The following is an 18289-nucleotide window of genomic DNA, read 5'->3' as shown; positions in this document are numbered from 1 at the left end:
TTTGATACCAATAATACCATTAGTAGCCTTAATGGTAATTTTGCAATGACATTTTGAAAAAAAGGTATGGAAATATTCGCATACTTCGATTAAAGTACTACTTTATTTTTTTCGGTTACCCTGCTAGGTGCTTTGGTTAAAAACTAAATATTGTTCCTAGAATAAAAAAAAGACATAATAAATTTAATCTTTAAGAAAAGGCCTTCTGACGTGGCCTGACTATAGTTAATCAATTATACATTTTGTCATTCTAAAATGAAAGCAAAATAAAATGATCGAGTCTGATTGTGACAATTGAATGTCAAAAACCAGACTCGATCATTTTATCTTGCTTTTACTGTAAAAAAGTGTAACCGCTTACAAGTGTTTAAAATAAAAGCAAAATTGAAATCTAAAATTGGTCTTTCAGGGCTTTGCCACTATATGATGACTTAAAAAATAAACTAAATCAGTTGCAGAATAATAAAAAGTAGGTAATGCAATACCGGACCGTTTTCTTCAATACCGGTATTCGGTATTTTGAGATTCAATACCGGTATTTTCGGTACTTTGAGATTCAATACTGGTATTTTCGGTATTTTGAAACGTTGCTTAAATGAACAAATTTGTTACGAAAAAAGGATGTAAGGTCCCTGACCGTGATGTGCGGATGCGAAAACCTAATCGTGATTTGCTTATGCAAATTTACATGTAAAATAAAATATACCGCAAATCACGGTTATGTTGGATCTTGATTTGCGGTATAATTTGTATGACGCTTTAGATACCTCCAAATATCGGTCTCTATTGAATTTCATATAAAATACCACAAATCACGGATACCATAACGCAAATCTCGATCCAATTAAAAAATTAAACGTAGTTAACGAAATTCTTTAAATATCGATTAATTTTTGATTAATTGCGAAGCCAAATGTTCAATCTTCATAATAAAGTTTACCATTACTCCTGGATGTCAAAGGATTTCAAGAAAACGACGTACAAAGTTAAAAATTGTCACAATACCACAAATCACGGTCAGGGACCTTAAGTAAAAATTAATGGTCTTTATTATGTCAAATAAAAAATAAATAAATGAAGACCTTGCTTCTGTTGAAATTTCTTTGGTCAAAAGAGGTAACAGATTCGTTAAAAATACTATTGTTATGCTTGCCGTCTAGTGCGTCTAGATAAAACTAAAATATCGCAAGTTAAATAGTGAGGATCCAGGGAATAGTGGAGCAAAACAAGTATCAGTATTTGAACGACATTATTTTAGCTTCCTTAACCTGTTACAGACAGCAAGCATGTGACCAGAATTATTATCGGGTCTATCTATTACTTCTAACGATCAAAGTATTTTTAATCGGTTGATTTCAAATCTTGTACTTCAATTTTTTTAACATTTATTTTGCTATAAAAATTACCATATTACCTAGAGCCCGTCATTATTTTTGTCGTCGTTATCGATAACAGATGAATAGCCGTATGTGACAGGTCAAATTCGAGTTCAACATAATTCGTGGTCTTTTGTCGCCAATTTTTGTAACAGATAACGGTATGACCGAGGGGGAAACATCGCTTGGAAATACTGGGTCATGTGATATTTGCTATTGGTGCCAGTATGAGTAGTTAATGGTGCCAGTATAAGTAGTTATTGGTGCCAGAAGAAGGTATTAATACAACAATAGAAGGAATTAGTACGTCAATAGACACCAATGGAATTAGGTGGCACACGATTTGTTCGCGTCGCTTCCCTCTCGAGTTTGACGCTTATTTTTTTTTTACTACGCAAAAGGGTCAAGCCAAGAATGCTCCAAATTATCTATACCAACGGTTAAAGCTAGCATTGCTAAAACGCTAAAAATGAATTGGGAAATGCATTTGGAATGATAATCTTTAAGTTTTGGGTATGGTCGTACCATGTTTTTGTGAGCATACGAAGTACCGTCAATTTTTGAGATGCAAGTACAACTTCTATTCACATTTTTTCTACACATCGAACAGCTGAGGCCGATGAATTCGTCGAGTAGACAATTTATTGTCAGTTCGCCAATTTCTAAGGCAAGTGCAAAATTCCTCACCTACAACGATATCAGTTGTTTTGGAAGTAAACAGGCACTTGCTTCACTTTTTACTCTTTCAAGGGGTTTCGACGCCGTAGGTACGTAGATACGTAGATGATCGCCAAGCCTCTTCAATCTGTTGAATTGCAACAGATATCCACATGTATAATGCTCCGGTGCCCAGAAGACTAATCTACATTCAGCATGAAATGCATGAAAATCGATTTTTTTAAGAGTCGCTGAGAACCGATCGTTTGGATCTGTGCCTGTCGGTTATGGACTAGAAAAGTCCTCCAGACACATTACGATGAGTCTTCAGACTCTGAAGTCGCTCGAAAACCTTCGATTGTTGAGTAAAAACACATGATGCTCAATGTACAAAAAACTTTCTTTTATTTCTCTAAGAAAAACTACTACAAAATACACTCTGTTGATGCAACACTTACATCCTTAGCCGACGTACGATTCTACTTCACTTTTGCTTCAATTATCATTCCACCCACCCCTTCACTAATTAACGAAATTAGTTCTTTTCCCAACACTCTTGCCTTAAGAACATTCAAGCGTTGTGCTCGTGGTATAGTCACACCAGCTGTGAACTCTTCAAATTTGTTGATGCCGGTGAACCGATAAACGACCAATGGCTTTGCAATGGTATCTGTGAGCGCGTAAAGAACCAAGTCGCCTGTAGACGCAACGACAGACAGCTCGATTCTGGTAGGAGACTCGATTACGATGCTCTGCATATTGGCATAGGCGTTGGCCGGCGATCTGTAAGAAGGAATTTATGTCAATGAAAAGCGATTGTTGCCATGTTTCCCTTTGCGGCTCTTGCTTACGTGTAAATTTCAATCGATCCCAAATGAGTGGAGCGCGTTGGTGTTTCCGAGCATGCGGCAATGTAGTGGAAACCTTTGTGATGAATGGCTGAAATCTGGGTGGTAGTGTGAAGTGCTTTGATTATCTGTGACCGAATGAATTTGTGCTGTTGATCCAACGACCAGACGCTGATTTTCCCCTCCAAATCCAAAACGATAACCTCGACTCGGTTACTTGAAGTGATGGAACGGACCTACATAGAGAAGTATTTTACATTTTCGATGACTTCTGTCGAGAATTCTGTCGCTCACTGATCCGTGGACCACGTACCTGCACAACCCCACTTGATGAATACAATTCATCGACTTGCTGAAATCCTAAAATTCCAGGCTGATTGAAGAATGCACAGGCAATGGCAACATTGGTCGCATGTCTCGAATACGTTACAAAGCAATCGTCCGTTACCATATTTAAGCCAACAATTTCGCGCGAAACATTATCATGTAGCTCGTACACGTTGCGAAATTGTCCTTTGAAGTGCGTGAAAAACGAGTGACCAAACGCTCCCGAAAAATGGTTCTGTGTCTGTACGACGAGGAAGTCTCTATCGCTGACTCGGATCGAAAAAATGTCCAGGATGTGCATGTCTTTGGGCTGAAAGCCAAACAGTGCTGAAACGATGAGCATTTGATGTTAGAATATCGAATATTGGCTGTGAGGTTTGTCAAATTACAATTGGCTAGTGCTAGGACTGATGTTTCCCGATCGAATATGTAGAAGTTCAAAAAGCCGTTGATGTCCGTGACATTGAGCACCACGAAAACGTCGAACGTTTCTGTAGGCGTTGTGACCTCAACACTGAGGATTTTTTTGATGTTCCCAAATATGACTTGCTGAAGACGGTACGTGGCCATGTAATTTCTCTTAGCTGTAGTCGATGAGAAAATAATCACAATTTGATTACCCCAAGTTCGGAGTGCAAAACTCACCCTTTAGCTCGTCAACGATGCCATTGCCAATAATGTTCAACTGCTGAACATGTTCACCGTAATTAGTTACCTCTCGGTACAACTGAAATTTGTCAATCAATTCATTCAGACTGACTCCATTCAAATCGGCGTACAATTGCACGTAATCAACGGTCACCAATTCATTGAATTCCATTCGTGTATTGATCGAGGACAATGGATCATCCTTGTAGACCACGTTCAAGTACAAATCTTTCAACGATTTGCCATTGATTGAGTCTAGCTGAACGTTCGCAAACGAAAGGGGTAAAATGCGATTGTCGTTGACGGATTTGTTGGAGATGTACACGTTTCCGTTGATGTTTTGTTGGGTACTCTTCAGCAGAATATTGTCCGGAGTGAATGTTACATTATTTACCACACCGAGGACGCTGAGGATGCAAAGGAAAGAGCAAAACTTAGTTTCCGAACGCCACTGTTCTAATGTCTGTTCCACTCACTTGAGATTGTTGTAAAACAATGGAGCATCCATAACGGTTGTACCTTGAATGGTGTAATTACCGGTCGCAAAAACAACTTTGCTCAACCAGTCACCAACATCGACATCCATTAAGGTACATCCATACAGACAGTTTAAATTCGTAACAGCTACGCTCTCGAACGTCTTGAACGATGTAACGTTGTTGATTGGATTACTGAACCGTGCAACATCGGCGACCACGTTGAGGCCGTTAACCAAGGAATTGAAATCGCCAGCAACATTCAATTCGGTAATATACCATTCACCCGTGATCACTTGGTCGATGTCCTTTTTGAGTACATTTTGATCAAATTCTTCGATCTTGATTGTTGTGCCGCTGTAATATGAAAAAATGCTTTTGTAAGTGCATGTGAACGTGAACCCGGGCATGGAAAAGAAGGTTTCTTCCCGAAAAACACATGAAATCTGATTTCCTGACCATACATTTGCTCGATTTCCCGGTAACCATTTTACCAGGATATCATGTCCGTGTGAGCCTAATAAACATTTAGTGTGAATGTAGTCCCACACAAGTCCACTACCAAAAATGTTTTTTAAAAAAATTTTTGGGGACGGCGGAGCATATTTACAGCAACTTTTTGACTTCTCCACCTTAACTCCAACGACCCCCAAATATCTGGAATCTAGGAATCCATACGAGTTCAACGAGTTATCACGCGTTACTGCAGCTTCAAAATTGACCGAGATATTGAACTTCGAAATATTGATTTTTGTATGAAAATAAGCAAAATCTCGAATTTTCAGATAATGCAAATCGCCTACGTTAGTTAGTTAGTTCCTATGGAAAAGTGGATCCAGCAACTCCTAAGCGTTTCTATAAATTTTCCTGAAATTTTGGCACGTTCTACCTTCCATCGGATTTTTTGATGGATTTGGGCTATTTTCGATATAAGTGAGGTGTTTCAAGGTTGGTTCCTAAATTTTGGGATGACAGAACATTCCTCTGGCTCTACCTAACTTCCATCGGATTTTTTGATGGATTTGGGTTATTTTCGATATAAGTGAGGTGTTCCAAGGTTGGTTCCTAAATTTTGGGATGACAGATGATTGTTCTGGCACGTTCTACCTTCCATCGGATTTTTTGATGGATTTGGGCTATTTTCGATATAAGTGAGGTGTTCCGAGGTTGGTTCCTAAATTTTGGGATGGATTTGGGATATTTTCGATATAAGTAAGGTGTTCCAAGGTTGGTTCCTAAATTTTGGGATGACAGAACATTCCTCTGGCTCTACCTAACTTCCATCGGATTTTTTGATGGATTTGGGTTATTTTCGATATAAGTGAGGTGTTGCAAGGTTGGTTCCTAAATTTTGGGATGACAGATGATTGTTCTGGCACGTTCTACCTTCCATCGGATTTTTTGATGGATTTGGGCTATTTTCGATATAAGTGAGGTGTTTCAAGGTTGGTTCCTAAATTTTGGGATGACAGAACATTCCTCTGGCTCTACCTAACTTCCATCGGATTTTTTGATGGATTTGGGTTATTTTCGATATAAGTGAGGTGTTCCAAGGTTGGTTCCTAAATTTTGGGATGACAGATGATTGTTCTGGCACGTTCTACCTTCCATCGGATTTTTTGATGGATTTGGGCTATTTTCGATATAAGTGAGGTGTTTCAAGGTTGGTTCCTAAATTTTGGGATGACAGAACATTCCTCTGGCTCTACCTAACTTCCATCGGATTTTTTGATGGATTTGGGTTATTTTCGATATAGGTGAGGTGTTGCAAGGTTGGTTCCTAAATTTTGGGATGACAGATGATTCCTCTGGCACTTCCTAACTTCCGTCGGATTTTTTGATGGATTTGGGCTATTTTCGATATAAGTGAGATGTTTCAAGGTTGGTTCCTAAATTTTGGGATGATAGATGATTCCTCTGGCACTACCTAACTTCCATCGGATTTTTTGATGGATTTGGGTTATTTTCGATATAAGTGAGGTGTTGCAAGGTTGGTTCCTAAATTTTGGGATGACAGATGATTGTTCTGGCACGTTCTACCTTCCATCGGATTTTTTGATGGATTTGGGCTATTTTCGATATAAGTGAGGTGTTTCAAGGTTGGTTCCTAAATTTTGGGATGACAGAACATTCCTCTGGCTCTACCTAACTTCCATCGGATTTTTTTGATGGATTTGGGTTATTTTCGATATAAGTGAGGTGTTGCAAGGTTGGTTCCTAAATTTTGGGATGACAGATGATTGTTCTGGCACGTTCTACCTTCCATCGGATTTTTTGATGGATTTGGGCTATTTTCGATATAAGTGAGGTGTTTCAAGGTTGGTTCCTAAATTTTGGGATGACAGAACATTCCTCTGGCTCTACCTAACTTCCATCGGATTTTTTGATGGATTTGGGTTATTTTCGATATAAGTGAGGTGTTCCAAGGTTGGTTCCTAAATTTTGGGATGACAGATGATTGTTCTGGCACGTTCTACCTTCCATCGGATTTTTTGATGGATTTGGGCTATTTTCGATATAAGTGAGATGTTTCAAGGTTGGTTCCTAAATTTTGGGATGATAGATGATTCCTCTGGCACTACCTAACTTCCATCGGATTTTTTGATGGATTTGGGTTATTTTCGATATAAGTGAGGTGTTGCAAGGTTGGTTCCTAAATTTTGGGATGACAGATGATTGTTCTGGCACGTTCTACCTTCCATCGGATTTTTTGATGGATCTGGGCTATTTTCGATATAAGTGAGGTGTTTCAAGGTTGGTTCCTAAATTTTGGGATGACAGAACCTTCCTCTGGCTCTACCTAACTTCCATCGGATTTTTTGATGGATTTGGGTTATTTTCGATATAAGTGAGGTGTTCCAAGGTTGGTTCCTAAATTTTGGGATGACAGATGATTGTTCTGGCACGTTCTACCTTCCATCGGATTTTTTGATGGATTTGGGCTATTTTCGATATAAGTGAGATGTTTCAAGGTTGGTTCCTAAATTTTGGGATGATAGATGATTCCTCTGGCACTACCTAACTTCCATCGGATTTTTTGATGGATTTGGGTTATTTTCGATATAAGTGAGGTGTTGCAAGGTTGGTTCCTAAATTTTGGGATGACAGATGATTGTTCTGGCACGTTCTACCTTCCATCGGATTTTTTGATGGATTTGGGCTATTTTCGATATAAGTGAGATGTTTCAAGGTTGGTTCCTAAATTATTTCTCTCGGCACTACCTAACTTCCACTCGATTTTTCAATGGTTTTGGGCTATTTTCGATATAAGTGAGATGTTTCAAGATTGGTTTCTAGATCTTGGGATTGGAAATTTCTTTTTGTAAAATTTTGTTTCACAAATTTTTTGGGTCAATCTTTTGTTGATAAAACTTTTGCGTACGACGCACAATGCGTAACCCTCAGCGATATGAGCTATTTTGTAACATTTACCCTTTAAGGGTTTTTTGAATGATTTATTGAACTTTAAAGAAAAATCCTTCGGATCGACAAGAGCTCTTCTCTTGTCTACCTCGATGGTGTGAACCAAGACATGAAAGATTTGAATACAAATAGGAATAAGACCTGAGGTTCTTCCGTATTTACAGGAAGAACGCTTTTTCTTTGTTAATATTAAAACTTCCTCCCACCAAACAAACTTCGCTGAGCCTGACAAGGTAAACCATATATAGATGATGAAGTCCCTACTAATCAGTCAACGGTAAATGATATGATGAAAAGATATTGTCCGATAAATCAACTCGACTCGAATAAATGATTAACTAAAAAAAAAATGTTGAGCAGAGCAGCACTCAATGATTATTCCGACATGCGCTATACAGTCGACGTCGACAATTTGTTTATTTTTCAGGCTATTTTTAACTCATCTTTTCCGATGTGAGCATCTGGAAGATGATTTTTTTCTCCAATCGATAATATCAATTCGAAATTTGGTTACCGCAATATCTACAAAACATGTTGTCGATTGTTGCTGCTGCAGTCATTGCAATAAGTGGAACTATTGTGCTTTGTGTAGACGAATGTAAGATTTACATCTTGTACAGATTATAGTCCTTCACTAAACAGATTCATTATTTCTCTGAAGGCCGCTTTGTGCTTGCATTAAGCTTCCTAGTTCTATGCTGCGCGTTCGTCATTGCTGGGAAAAGTTGCTGCCTCGTAAGTAGAATTCAATACAATCGGTTCATCGAGTAAAAATTAACTTCAACACAGACCGAAATACCGACACTATACAGGCAGAGAATAGTGTGCGTCTTAGGCATGGCCTTCGTCTGCTTTCAATTGTGCATTGCCGCATTTCGAGTCAGGAAGTACCGTGACGATAAAAACAATTTTCCATTGGCAGCATCGACATCCATAATTTATCTGGCAGCTCAGATAACGTTAATTTGCGCTCTACATTGTGCAAGAAACACTCTGAAGATATTGACCGAAGAAAGTCCTCAGTAGAATCATTAGAAAACCCATCAACAGTTTGGGTTCAATGGTGTTGAAGTGGTGTGTACTGAGTCGCAATTACAAAAATGTTTGTGCGATGTGAATGGCTTGAATCTGAATTGAATATGAGAATAGATTCGATGGACCACAAACATTCGTTTTTAAAAATTGCGCCAAATTCAACAATCTTTTTTGACAGATGACAGATTCACCTGACACAATGTGTCGCATATGGACTTTGTTTACAAAAATAGTTGTGTGTCGTGTGTGAACATAGAAAGCATTGCGCTCAAAAGGGTGGTAAAGGTAAGCGAACGAATCTAATTAAGCAGAAAACATTACCTGTTAAAGTCCTTGATGACACCGTTCAAGTGAAGGCTTCCACTCCTGATGTCACCTTGAAACAGAACATTTCCATTGATTTCAACTTCGGCCACAATTTCCTGTGGTTTTGTTAGGCTAACGTAGTGCGAACCGATGTAACCGACGTCGAATCCATTCAGCAAACCCTAGGTCATTCAAATTCAATGTTTTGATGAAAGAAACCTGATAAGTTGGTATACGTGTCAGATACCTTGATCTCAATAGGTCTTGAAAATTGAACGTGCGAAAATCTTGGTATGCCAGTCAATTCGGCATTCCGATTCGACAACCACACTTCATTGTACAATTGATTTACGTTCAGTTCGTTCAAATATTCAATTTGTGGGGCATGTGCAAAGATCGCATCACCTGGATTGGGAACAAAGGGTGGGATTGATCTAGTGTCTGTGTTACAGAAAAACCAACTGTTCACATACGCTCGAGCACCAGTGTATACGGACTAGGATTTGGTGACAGTAGATCACATGCAATGTTGAAATCAATATCGTTAATCCTTCCCTCAACGGTAATCTTGCCCGCCACATTGATATCGTTAACGGCTGCACCAGAGATAGACTGAAGAACGTCACTGTCTCTCAAGACAATATCATCCGGAAACTTGATGCCGGAGACTAGCCCATTCAGAGTGATTGGCTGTTGAAATACTGCACGGACTGAGAAACGGATGTGAAAGTTAGGCGACCCAATTATCTGGTCAATCACTTTCATTGTACAAACCGAAACTAGCGTTTTTGAAGTTGATCAGCTCATCCTTGAATTGGGTAAGGCCAAAGTGATTGACCACATCCACATTGTTGAGGGTTCCATTCAGGATGACGTTCTCGTCGGTTCTAATTACGGAAATCGTTTGCGGAGCGGTGAAATCCTTAAATGAGAAGAAACAATTTGGATCATCACGCGGATTCTTCATAACAATCGGGAACCTATTCCACCTCGACCACACCCCAAGACCTCACCTGATTCGTTTCGCTTAACAGCCACTGATATCCGAAATCGGTACTCGACATTCCATTGATGTTCTGTGCGAACGTCAGTTTGCCAACTCTCAAATTATTGGTCAGAGTTATCGGCCCATTCAATTTGACATCCTCACTCAAAGTGTTCAGATGACCAAGCAGTGAATCCATTGTACCCAGCTGGAAAACGTTTCCTCTGATTTGAACATTTTCCAATGTTAAATGATCCCTGAAGAATTTATCGCCAGTGATCTGGACTGACGCGCCTGTCGTTGTGGTAATTGTATCCGCAATCAAGGCGCCCACATCGTAATTGCAAATTCGTTTGTTCGTTCGAATGTTTTCAATTTGAATGTTGTTTACGATCAGATTGCCTTTGATGGTGACATTGCCGGGAATGATTTGATCTGTCTTCGTGAGGAAATCGGAGAATTTGTGGCCGAACAAATTAACGGATTGTGCAGACGCTCTGAAACAAATGTTTTTATAAAAAAGACCGAAAAGACAGTTGTGGACGGCTCACCGTTGGACCCGAATCGAATTGAAGGTAATCTTGCCGTCGATTGTCTGTGCACCAGTCCGTTTCAGCACTGTATCGTTGAGCACCGACAAATTAATGTCGTTTATGGTGAATGCCTCGCAGAAACCATTCATTACGTGCAGATCTCCCAGAAAATTCTTCTCGCCGTAGACGTGTTGGATTTCTTCGCCAGTCCTCACCAATTTCGTTACATCCACATTATTAACCGACTTTGATAAGAGATTTGTGACCTTTATCGGTTGCACAAATTCAAAGATCTGTTCAATAACCGGGGTGTCCAAGCGCAGACCATCCAGCAACAAATCGTTAGCATTGTACACTCCGCCGTTTCCGTAGAAATTCTCACCACGAATCACCCGAATGATGGTCGTGTTTCCTCTTATTTCGTAGTCTCCTATCGAATGAAAACGAATTATTGCTTTTGGAGGAAGGAATAGCCGATCGGCACAAGTATAACGCATTACCTTCAAGTACAATATCATTGGCGATTGAGACGATGGGATTGATTTTGTTCAGATTGGATTTCGTAATTTTCCCCTGGAGAACGATCGGATTCAACAATTTCACTTCATCGAATATTTTCAGCGCTTGGATGACTTGATCGTGATCCGAACGTTTCAGCAAAATGTTGAAGGCTCCGTTTAGCACATTAATGTTGTTTATGCGTTGTTTGACAATCAATTCGTTGATAAAGACTGGTTTAATGAATTGGATAGCTTGATCAACGATAAACGGACCCTCTACCGTTCGAACGATCTCGTCGATTTGTCTCTTCGAAACCGTAGATGCTGCTTGCAGCGATGTCGCTTTCAGACTCTCAAAGTTGATTTCACTATCAATGACCTGATCGCCTCGGATCTTTAACGCATATTCGTTCAACAGTGCCAGATCTAAGCGGTTGATGAGACCGTCGACTAACAACGAATTCACTTTCATATTTTCGACAATACCGGTCGTTGGAGTAGCAAAACTTTCGCTAGCTGATTTGACCATGACTTCTTGATTCCCTTTACCGATGATGTCCATGTAGTTGCGCGGATTTGTCAGAATCAATTCATTGACCACTATTTCGGAGACATTTAAATCTCGGTGCACCAGTACCATATCAGCAAACGGATGCCCGTTGATGGAATCCATTATGATCATGTTTCCGATAGTGAGTTCTTCAACGTCCAGCACACTCGATTCCTTTTCCGACTCAATTTCATTTCCTTTACCAACTACCTGCGCATCCGAATGCAAAGTGTTCTGAGCGTATTGGAACATTGATTCTTGCTTGGATTCATCAGCCATTGTGTTGCGTTGCGTGGACGATTTTTCCATGTCGTCGAGACGTTTGTTCAGATTTTCGATTGCATCCAACATTTCGTTGATTTTATCAGCAAATTGCTGATCAAGAACCATGTCTTTCACCCGAAACTGTCGGAGAGGAAAAATTGTTAATCTCAATATCAATCGCACCGGTCAGGTCACTGCCTATTACCTGTTTTGTGGTGATCGTATCAATCGTAACCTCTTCCAGAAAATTGATCTCATTAACGTTGGGTACATCGGGAATGCTTCTCATCGGGAATTTCTACAAATTTCAATTTCTTGTAAATTATTTCACGTTCGTTCGTCGAGAGTCATTGACAATCCCAACAAAAATCTCTTCGAGAAAAGTGTGACGCAGTCTTTGAAATACAATTTCTAAAATGAATGATATCGCTAGAGTTGACGCTTTCAGCTTCGTTACGCAAAAATTAAATTTTACACCCAATTTTAGTTCAAACAAGCTGGCTTAGGTTTTCTCATCATCTGCCAAATAATTTTTACAAAAAAAAATTTAGACTGGAAACAACCAAAATTTTACCAAAAAAATCTGCGTCGCAAAGTGGCAGATGTTCAGGAACAGACCAGCAAGAAAATTTATCTGCCACATGCGACGCAGATTTTTTTGGTAAAATTTTGGTTGTTTCCAGTCAAATTTTGTTTTGGTAAAAATTATTTGGCAGATGATGAGAAAAACTAAGCCAGCGTAACGAAGCTGAAAGCGTCAACTCTAGCGATATCATTCATTTTAGAAATTGTATTTCAAAGACTGCGTCACACTTTTCTCGAAAAGATTTTTGTTGGGATATCAGTCGTTTTAGAAGTGTAGTCAACACTGCTTTTTATAACAGTTTAGTTTTAATTCAAAAATTTTACGAAAATCGAAAATTTGACGAAATTCGAAAATTTGACGAAATTCGAAAATTTGACGAAATTCGAAAATTTGACGAAATTCGAAAATTTGACGAAATTTGACGAAATTCGAAAATTTGACGAAATTCGAAAATTTGACGAAATTTGACGAAATTCGAAAATTTGACGAAATTTGAAAATCTGACGAAATTCAGAAAATTTGACGAAAATCGAAAATTTGACGAAGAATTTGCCACCATTCAAGAAATATCTCGAAAACCCCAATTGACCCACCCATTTCCAACTTTCGACATTTTTCACAAATGCCCTTCTTTTCTACTCGTAAAACTCTGAGACTTTGCCGAAGAAAGTAACTCTCTATCTCTCATAACCCAAAAAAATATTAGTCCTTTCATCCTACGCTCGAGTAGCTCAAAATTTGGTCACTCTAATCACTCTAGCTCAAACGAATCTGCCCCGATTTTTTTAATTATTTTTTTGTTCGAATCGTGTTACGAATACCTTTCATTTGATGGGTCGCACGCCTCTGTAGGTTTCAATACAGCTAAGCTACAGCCGAAAACGCGTTCCCGACCCTCGAAAACCACACTCAGAAACCACTTCGAGGCCAATAAAACAAAATTCTGGATTTTCCTGGGGTAATGGCGTATCACATTTTCATTTTTATGCCCACCCTGAAGTTCCTGCAAAATTTCATGGAGATTGGCTGACTAGTTTCCGAGATCGACCGTCGATAGATAGACAGATAGATAGAAACATACAGAGTAAGTTGAAAGATTTTGATTGTTTGGAAAACATTGATTTGGTGCATTTTCTATCAAAATGACCAACTTCAAAACGATGTATCTCCGGCAATTTTAAAGTTACATAGTCGAGTGATAGCTCGTTTTGCTCGTATTTGAAGCGCGAAAAAGATAGAATAGGATTTGTGGTGATACAGGCCAAAGGAAAGAAATTCTCGCCTATATATAGTTGCCGCGTCTCAAAAAAATTTCTTCGTTCTTTTTTTGGAAGTTAGACTGCGTCAAGTCCTCCGCTATCGCTCCGGACATGATGTTACCTGCAATTCAATTGCCAATTTTTTGGCATCGTCGATTGAAGTCGCATCGAGTTTGTTAGCCGCACACCACTTTTCAATGGTTTGTTGAACGACGTGAGACGCTTCTTTAGGAACAAACTGAGGGAAGAAAATGTTGCTCGCTTCTTTCGCCATCAATGTATTGGCCACCACTGTGGATCGAATGATTGTGATTGGTTGTATGTGACTGGTTGCGAAGTGCGATGTACTTACCAAGTGCAATTGAACCATTAAACGAATAGGTGCGCAAATTCGACACTCCCTGACCCAATGCCCCACCGGTAAACTGAACATCCGACTCGATAAATGACCAGCCGTTGTATTGCCACGATTTCGGTGCCTGATCTTTGCACGAAACTAGTAATGTGAATTCATGTTCCGATCCCTGGGAATTCGATTACGTTAATTGATGTACGACAAGTGGAATTCATGTCGCAGCAATATTGTCTTACCATCACCGGAACGAATTGTTCGACACCGTACAGCAACATCGTTTGGAACGGAGTGAAATAGTCGTCAGAGTGTTTGTAGATGACCGACTGCGTTTCAAAGTTCTTTTTGCCGTTGTCGAGCATCTCGTACGAATTAGCGAAAACCAGAAAATGTTCGTCGTTGATATTGAAGTACGTCACGTCCATAGCCGCATTGGTTCGGACTTGTTGATGCAACACGAATTTCTTGTGTTCCATGTTGTACTTGTAGATGTAGGAAAATGTTGCAGTTTGTCCTGAAAAATGTTGGTTGAGAACCACACAGCATTTTCTCGGTAAAGGCTTATCACTTACCCAACTCATCTTTATAGTTAGCCAGGGCAACGTACACATCCGTATCAATATCGAATTGTTCCATGTTCATTGAATTGGTACAGGGCAGTTCATCGATCAAATCAAAATGATTTGAATTCCAAATGAATATTGGACACACGTTCAGCGTTTTCGGTTGGCTGACGATCAACTGCATTAGGAACAGGCTGTTGCCATAACGTCTGTAATGTTTAGAGCTTATACTGATCAATTCAATTTTAAAGCGACGAGAGCCTAACAGACCTCAAGTAAATCTTATTCTGAAATGGCTTTGAAAAGTACTGGACGATTTGAACGGTGTCGGATGTAATTCGAAAAACCGGTGATCCTTCATCCAAGTTTTCAATATCGTGTTCGATGTTGTTGCTGATGACAACGAAGCCAGTGTCATCCATTGCCATGCAATCCATATCTAAAGCCGATTCTGTTTTGTAGGTAAATATCTCGGCGAATCCTCCGTTCTGCAATGAGAGTTGGGCGTCTTATCAATCAGTCAATGAACAACAGCAACTGAGAAAGTTACCAACCTCTACACTTTTGAAGATTGTTAGCAGTATTGACTGATTGACTAGATTGTCTGGATGATTGGAGAAGTGTAGAGCTGACGCATATAGGACTCCCTTCAGTTCAAACAAGCAAATGTCTTTCGGGAAATTGACCGGAATCGTACCATTCTCAAGGAAACCGGTCAAAACATAGTTAACTGAAACACACGGAACGACAAAACGATTAATTTTGTTCCTTAAATTTGCAGAGATAATGGCTGAGGCTGATGGTCTTGGTCAATCATACGATGAGTCATTGATAAAAATGTGTTTACGGAAGCAACTCGATGAGCTGGAGATGTTAACGTCAATTTATTGCAATCCCGGAGAGCTTAAAATTGATGATCACGGCATTGCGGCTGATATAAACGAATATCTGGAAGATAGACTAAATTCACTGAACAGAGAGTTGGACTACACAGTTACGTTGGAACATAACAACTCCAAGATATACGTTGCCTTTCAGTTACCCCATCTGTATCCCTGTTCAAAATCGGCCAACATATCGGTGAGGTCATCTCTATTCAGTAAAAGCGCAGAAACTTCCATTCGGAAAAGGTTGGAGGAATTTTTGAGGACTGTGGACACGACCGAAGTTTATTCGTTGGAAGTTTTAACCTGGATTCAAGATAACGTAGACACATTTACCGAAGCACCAGACACAACCACAAAATCAACCGATAACAAAAAGTGGATTGAATTCGAACGGATGTGGATCTACTCGCATCACTTGAAGAGCAAAACGAAACGACAGGAAATTGTGAAAAGTGCTCGTCAACTCAATCTTAGTGGATTCTCTAGACCCGGTAAGCCGGGAATTATATGCGTCGAGGGTTGGAAACGGAATACCGAAGACTTCTGGAAGTATATTCGGTCGATGAATTGGCAAAAGATTACCATACGAAAGAGTGAGGTGAAAACAATCGATTCGGATGATCTGGATGCTGTGAGAAGATTTCCGAATTTTACAGAGCAACTGTTTGCTCAAGATGGGGATGATCAGCAGGAGGTTCAGATGGACATGAGTATGTTCATGAAGTTTTTGGAGAAACACGAGTGCAGTTACATACGAAAAGACCTGTTCGGTTTTGAGTAAGTAAGTTGAGGGAAGGGCGATTTGTAAATAAATTCGAACAAGACTGACTGCACATAATGCGGCGTGTTTGTGAATAAAGTTATTTTTCGAAATAATTTTGTTTGATTCAACCTTTCACGGAGGGCGGGCATGACTTTAACTGATTTAAACGAATTTAAACGAAATCTTTTACTTCATTGGTGTTAACAGAACTTTACTATACAAAGACGACAGTAGCCAAAGCTTACTTTCTCGTTGTTATCTATACAACATGACCAGGTACGGATTGACCATACGATCATCGAATGATCGAATGGCCGCTGGCTGTTTTAAGCCGCTCAAAATTTTTAAATTTTTAAAGTCAATTTTACGAGCTGCGACAAAGCCATATAAGGCTGCTAGTTCGGCCCTGCAAATGACACAACGCGTCCCAATGCCACCAAAATTAGTTACATTGACCGAGTCAATAAATAAGTGTGGATGGAACCGCACTGATTCATTTGCCATAAACAAAATCGTAGGAAAATAACACAACCAGCAGAACAGGTCCGTAGAGTCATTTTTACCTCTGATTAATCGGACATAAAAGTGTCTCATGACGTCACAATAATATAAACATCATTAACTGAATACATTCGATAGGAGTTCCCACAACACCGCCAGTTCGTAAACATTTTCTTGTTTCGTTTTATCACATGAAATGCAAACACATTTTAGCATATAAATAGAAGGTCAGACCATTCGGATGGCAGCAGTGAATTTAAAATTGTCCACAACATCAGTTCGTGTCTGCAGAATCGAAACAGTCAGACATATTGGGTGGGTTACATAAAATTAAATAGTAAAATTCGACGAGCAATTTGTTACTCGTAATTTACGGTTCAATTCTCAGGTAGAGTTACATCGTGGGTACATCAAAATGATTAAATTGATTTTTGTAATGATCATGAGTCTGGCTGTGAAAGACGTTCACCTTCAGCGATCATCTTATGCTGGTTCGGCAAATAAATTTCGTGGTCAACCAGTAAATCTAGCACCAGAAGTGCCCTCTCTTCCAACGACAGGACTTTCACCATCAGTAGCTACGGAAGCTAGAAGTATTCCGACGACAGGACTTTCACCATCAATAGCTACACAAGCTGGAAGTGTTGAATTAGTGACTAGTGCAACAGCAACTACAACCACCCCGATACCGATAACTCAACCTAAAGTTTCCTTGTTGTCGGGACGATTCGGTGAATTTGATTTGAATCAGAACAACGATCAATATCGTGACTACTATGAGCATCGTCATCATCAGGGCGATTGGCATAAAAACCACCGAAATAGGCATTTTGATTATGGATTTTTTTGAATAAAGAGTGAGATATCATTGTGACTGAGTGACAAAAATGTGTTTTTCGTTTCGGATGCTAACATGAGGCTCACTTGGAATCCACAAATTTTGTGGCATTCAACATTTTGACCATTTGTTTCCGTAAAGACATATGTAACGTAATGTGCAGTTTACCAAACTTCATTTTAAAGAGTTATTGCTAAAATTTAAAACAAAAATGTTTTTTTAGGGCCGTGAAACTTCCAAGACCTGAGTAACATTTTTTTGCAAAATTTTTCGTGCCGACTGTTTAAGTGCAATCTTGAACTTAACCAAAATACTCTTTACCTTGAGCATTGTCATCTTCCCTTTTAACTCTCTTGTGTTGCACATGTGATTTTTCCAAATTACGGAAACTTCGATGTATCATCGATTCATATTGATTATCGGCACTTTCACTTTGTGCAGTATTTACAGCAAGTAAATTTTGATTAATAAAAATGAGACTCAAAATTAAAACGATTAATTTATTGACCACCGGCATGCTGACAGAATGAAATTGATTCTCATACTAAAACCAGACGAGTTTGAAAATCTGTCACGTGTAAATGCGGCCTTTGTCTCAGATTTTTAACTTTC

The 18289-nt window shown here is 39.3% G+C and overlaps 2 protein-coding genes and 2 long non-coding RNA genes across 4 annotated transcripts; 3 read left to right on the top strand and 1 right to left on the bottom strand.

Moving 5' to 3' along the window:
- Positions 1-2499: 2499 nt before the first annotated feature.
- On the bottom strand, positions 2500-18252 carry LOC119072630. Its single transcript, XM_037177874.1, has 21 exons — positions 17999-18252; positions 15243-15418; positions 14959-15176; positions 14698-14897; positions 14365-14639; positions 14126-14297; positions 13895-14064; positions 12134-12226; positions 11115-12069; positions 10633-11044; positions 10110-10578; positions 9871-10018; positions 9570-9806; positions 9344-9501; positions 9112-9278; positions 4333-4689; positions 3854-4263; positions 3598-3792; positions 3195-3535; positions 2885-3117; positions 2500-2816 (listed from the first exon to the last, which is right to left on the bottom strand). The coding sequence occupies exons 1-21, from the start codon at positions 18192-18194 to the stop codon at positions 2513-2515; spliced, it is 5886 nt and encodes a 1961-aa protein (XP_037033769.1). The 5' UTR covers positions 18195-18252; the 3' UTR covers positions 2500-2512.
- Positions 8221-8914, top strand: LOC119072633. Its single transcript, XR_005086895.1, has 3 exons — positions 8221-8353; positions 8417-8490; positions 8545-8914. It is a non-coding gene; the product is annotated as an uncharacterized LOC119072633 (long non-coding RNA).
- On the top strand, positions 8994-16448 carry LOC119072631 (RWD domain-containing protein 2A). The gene is made up of 2 exons (XM_037177875.1): positions 8994-9075; positions 15470-16448. The coding sequence occupies exon 2, from the start codon at positions 15475-15477 to the stop codon at positions 16354-16356; it is 882 nt and encodes a 293-aa protein (XP_037033770.1). The 5' UTR covers positions 8994-9075; positions 15470-15474; the 3' UTR covers positions 16357-16448.
- Positions 17058-17727, top strand: LOC119072632. The gene is made up of 2 exons (XR_005086894.1): positions 17058-17154; positions 17228-17727. It is a non-coding gene; the product is annotated as an uncharacterized LOC119072632 (long non-coding RNA).
- Positions 18253-18289: the final 37 nt, after the last annotated feature.

This window comes from Bradysia coprophila, assembly GCF_014529535.1.
Source record: "Bradysia coprophila strain Holo2 chromosome IV unlocalized genomic scaffold, BU_Bcop_v1 contig_84, whole genome shotgun sequence".
Lineage (NCBI taxonomy): Eukaryota > Metazoa > Arthropoda > Insecta > Diptera > Sciaridae > Bradysia > Bradysia coprophila.
The sequence above is the reverse complement of the archived record's forward strand: the minus strand, read 5'-3'. Positions and strand labels throughout refer to the sequence as shown.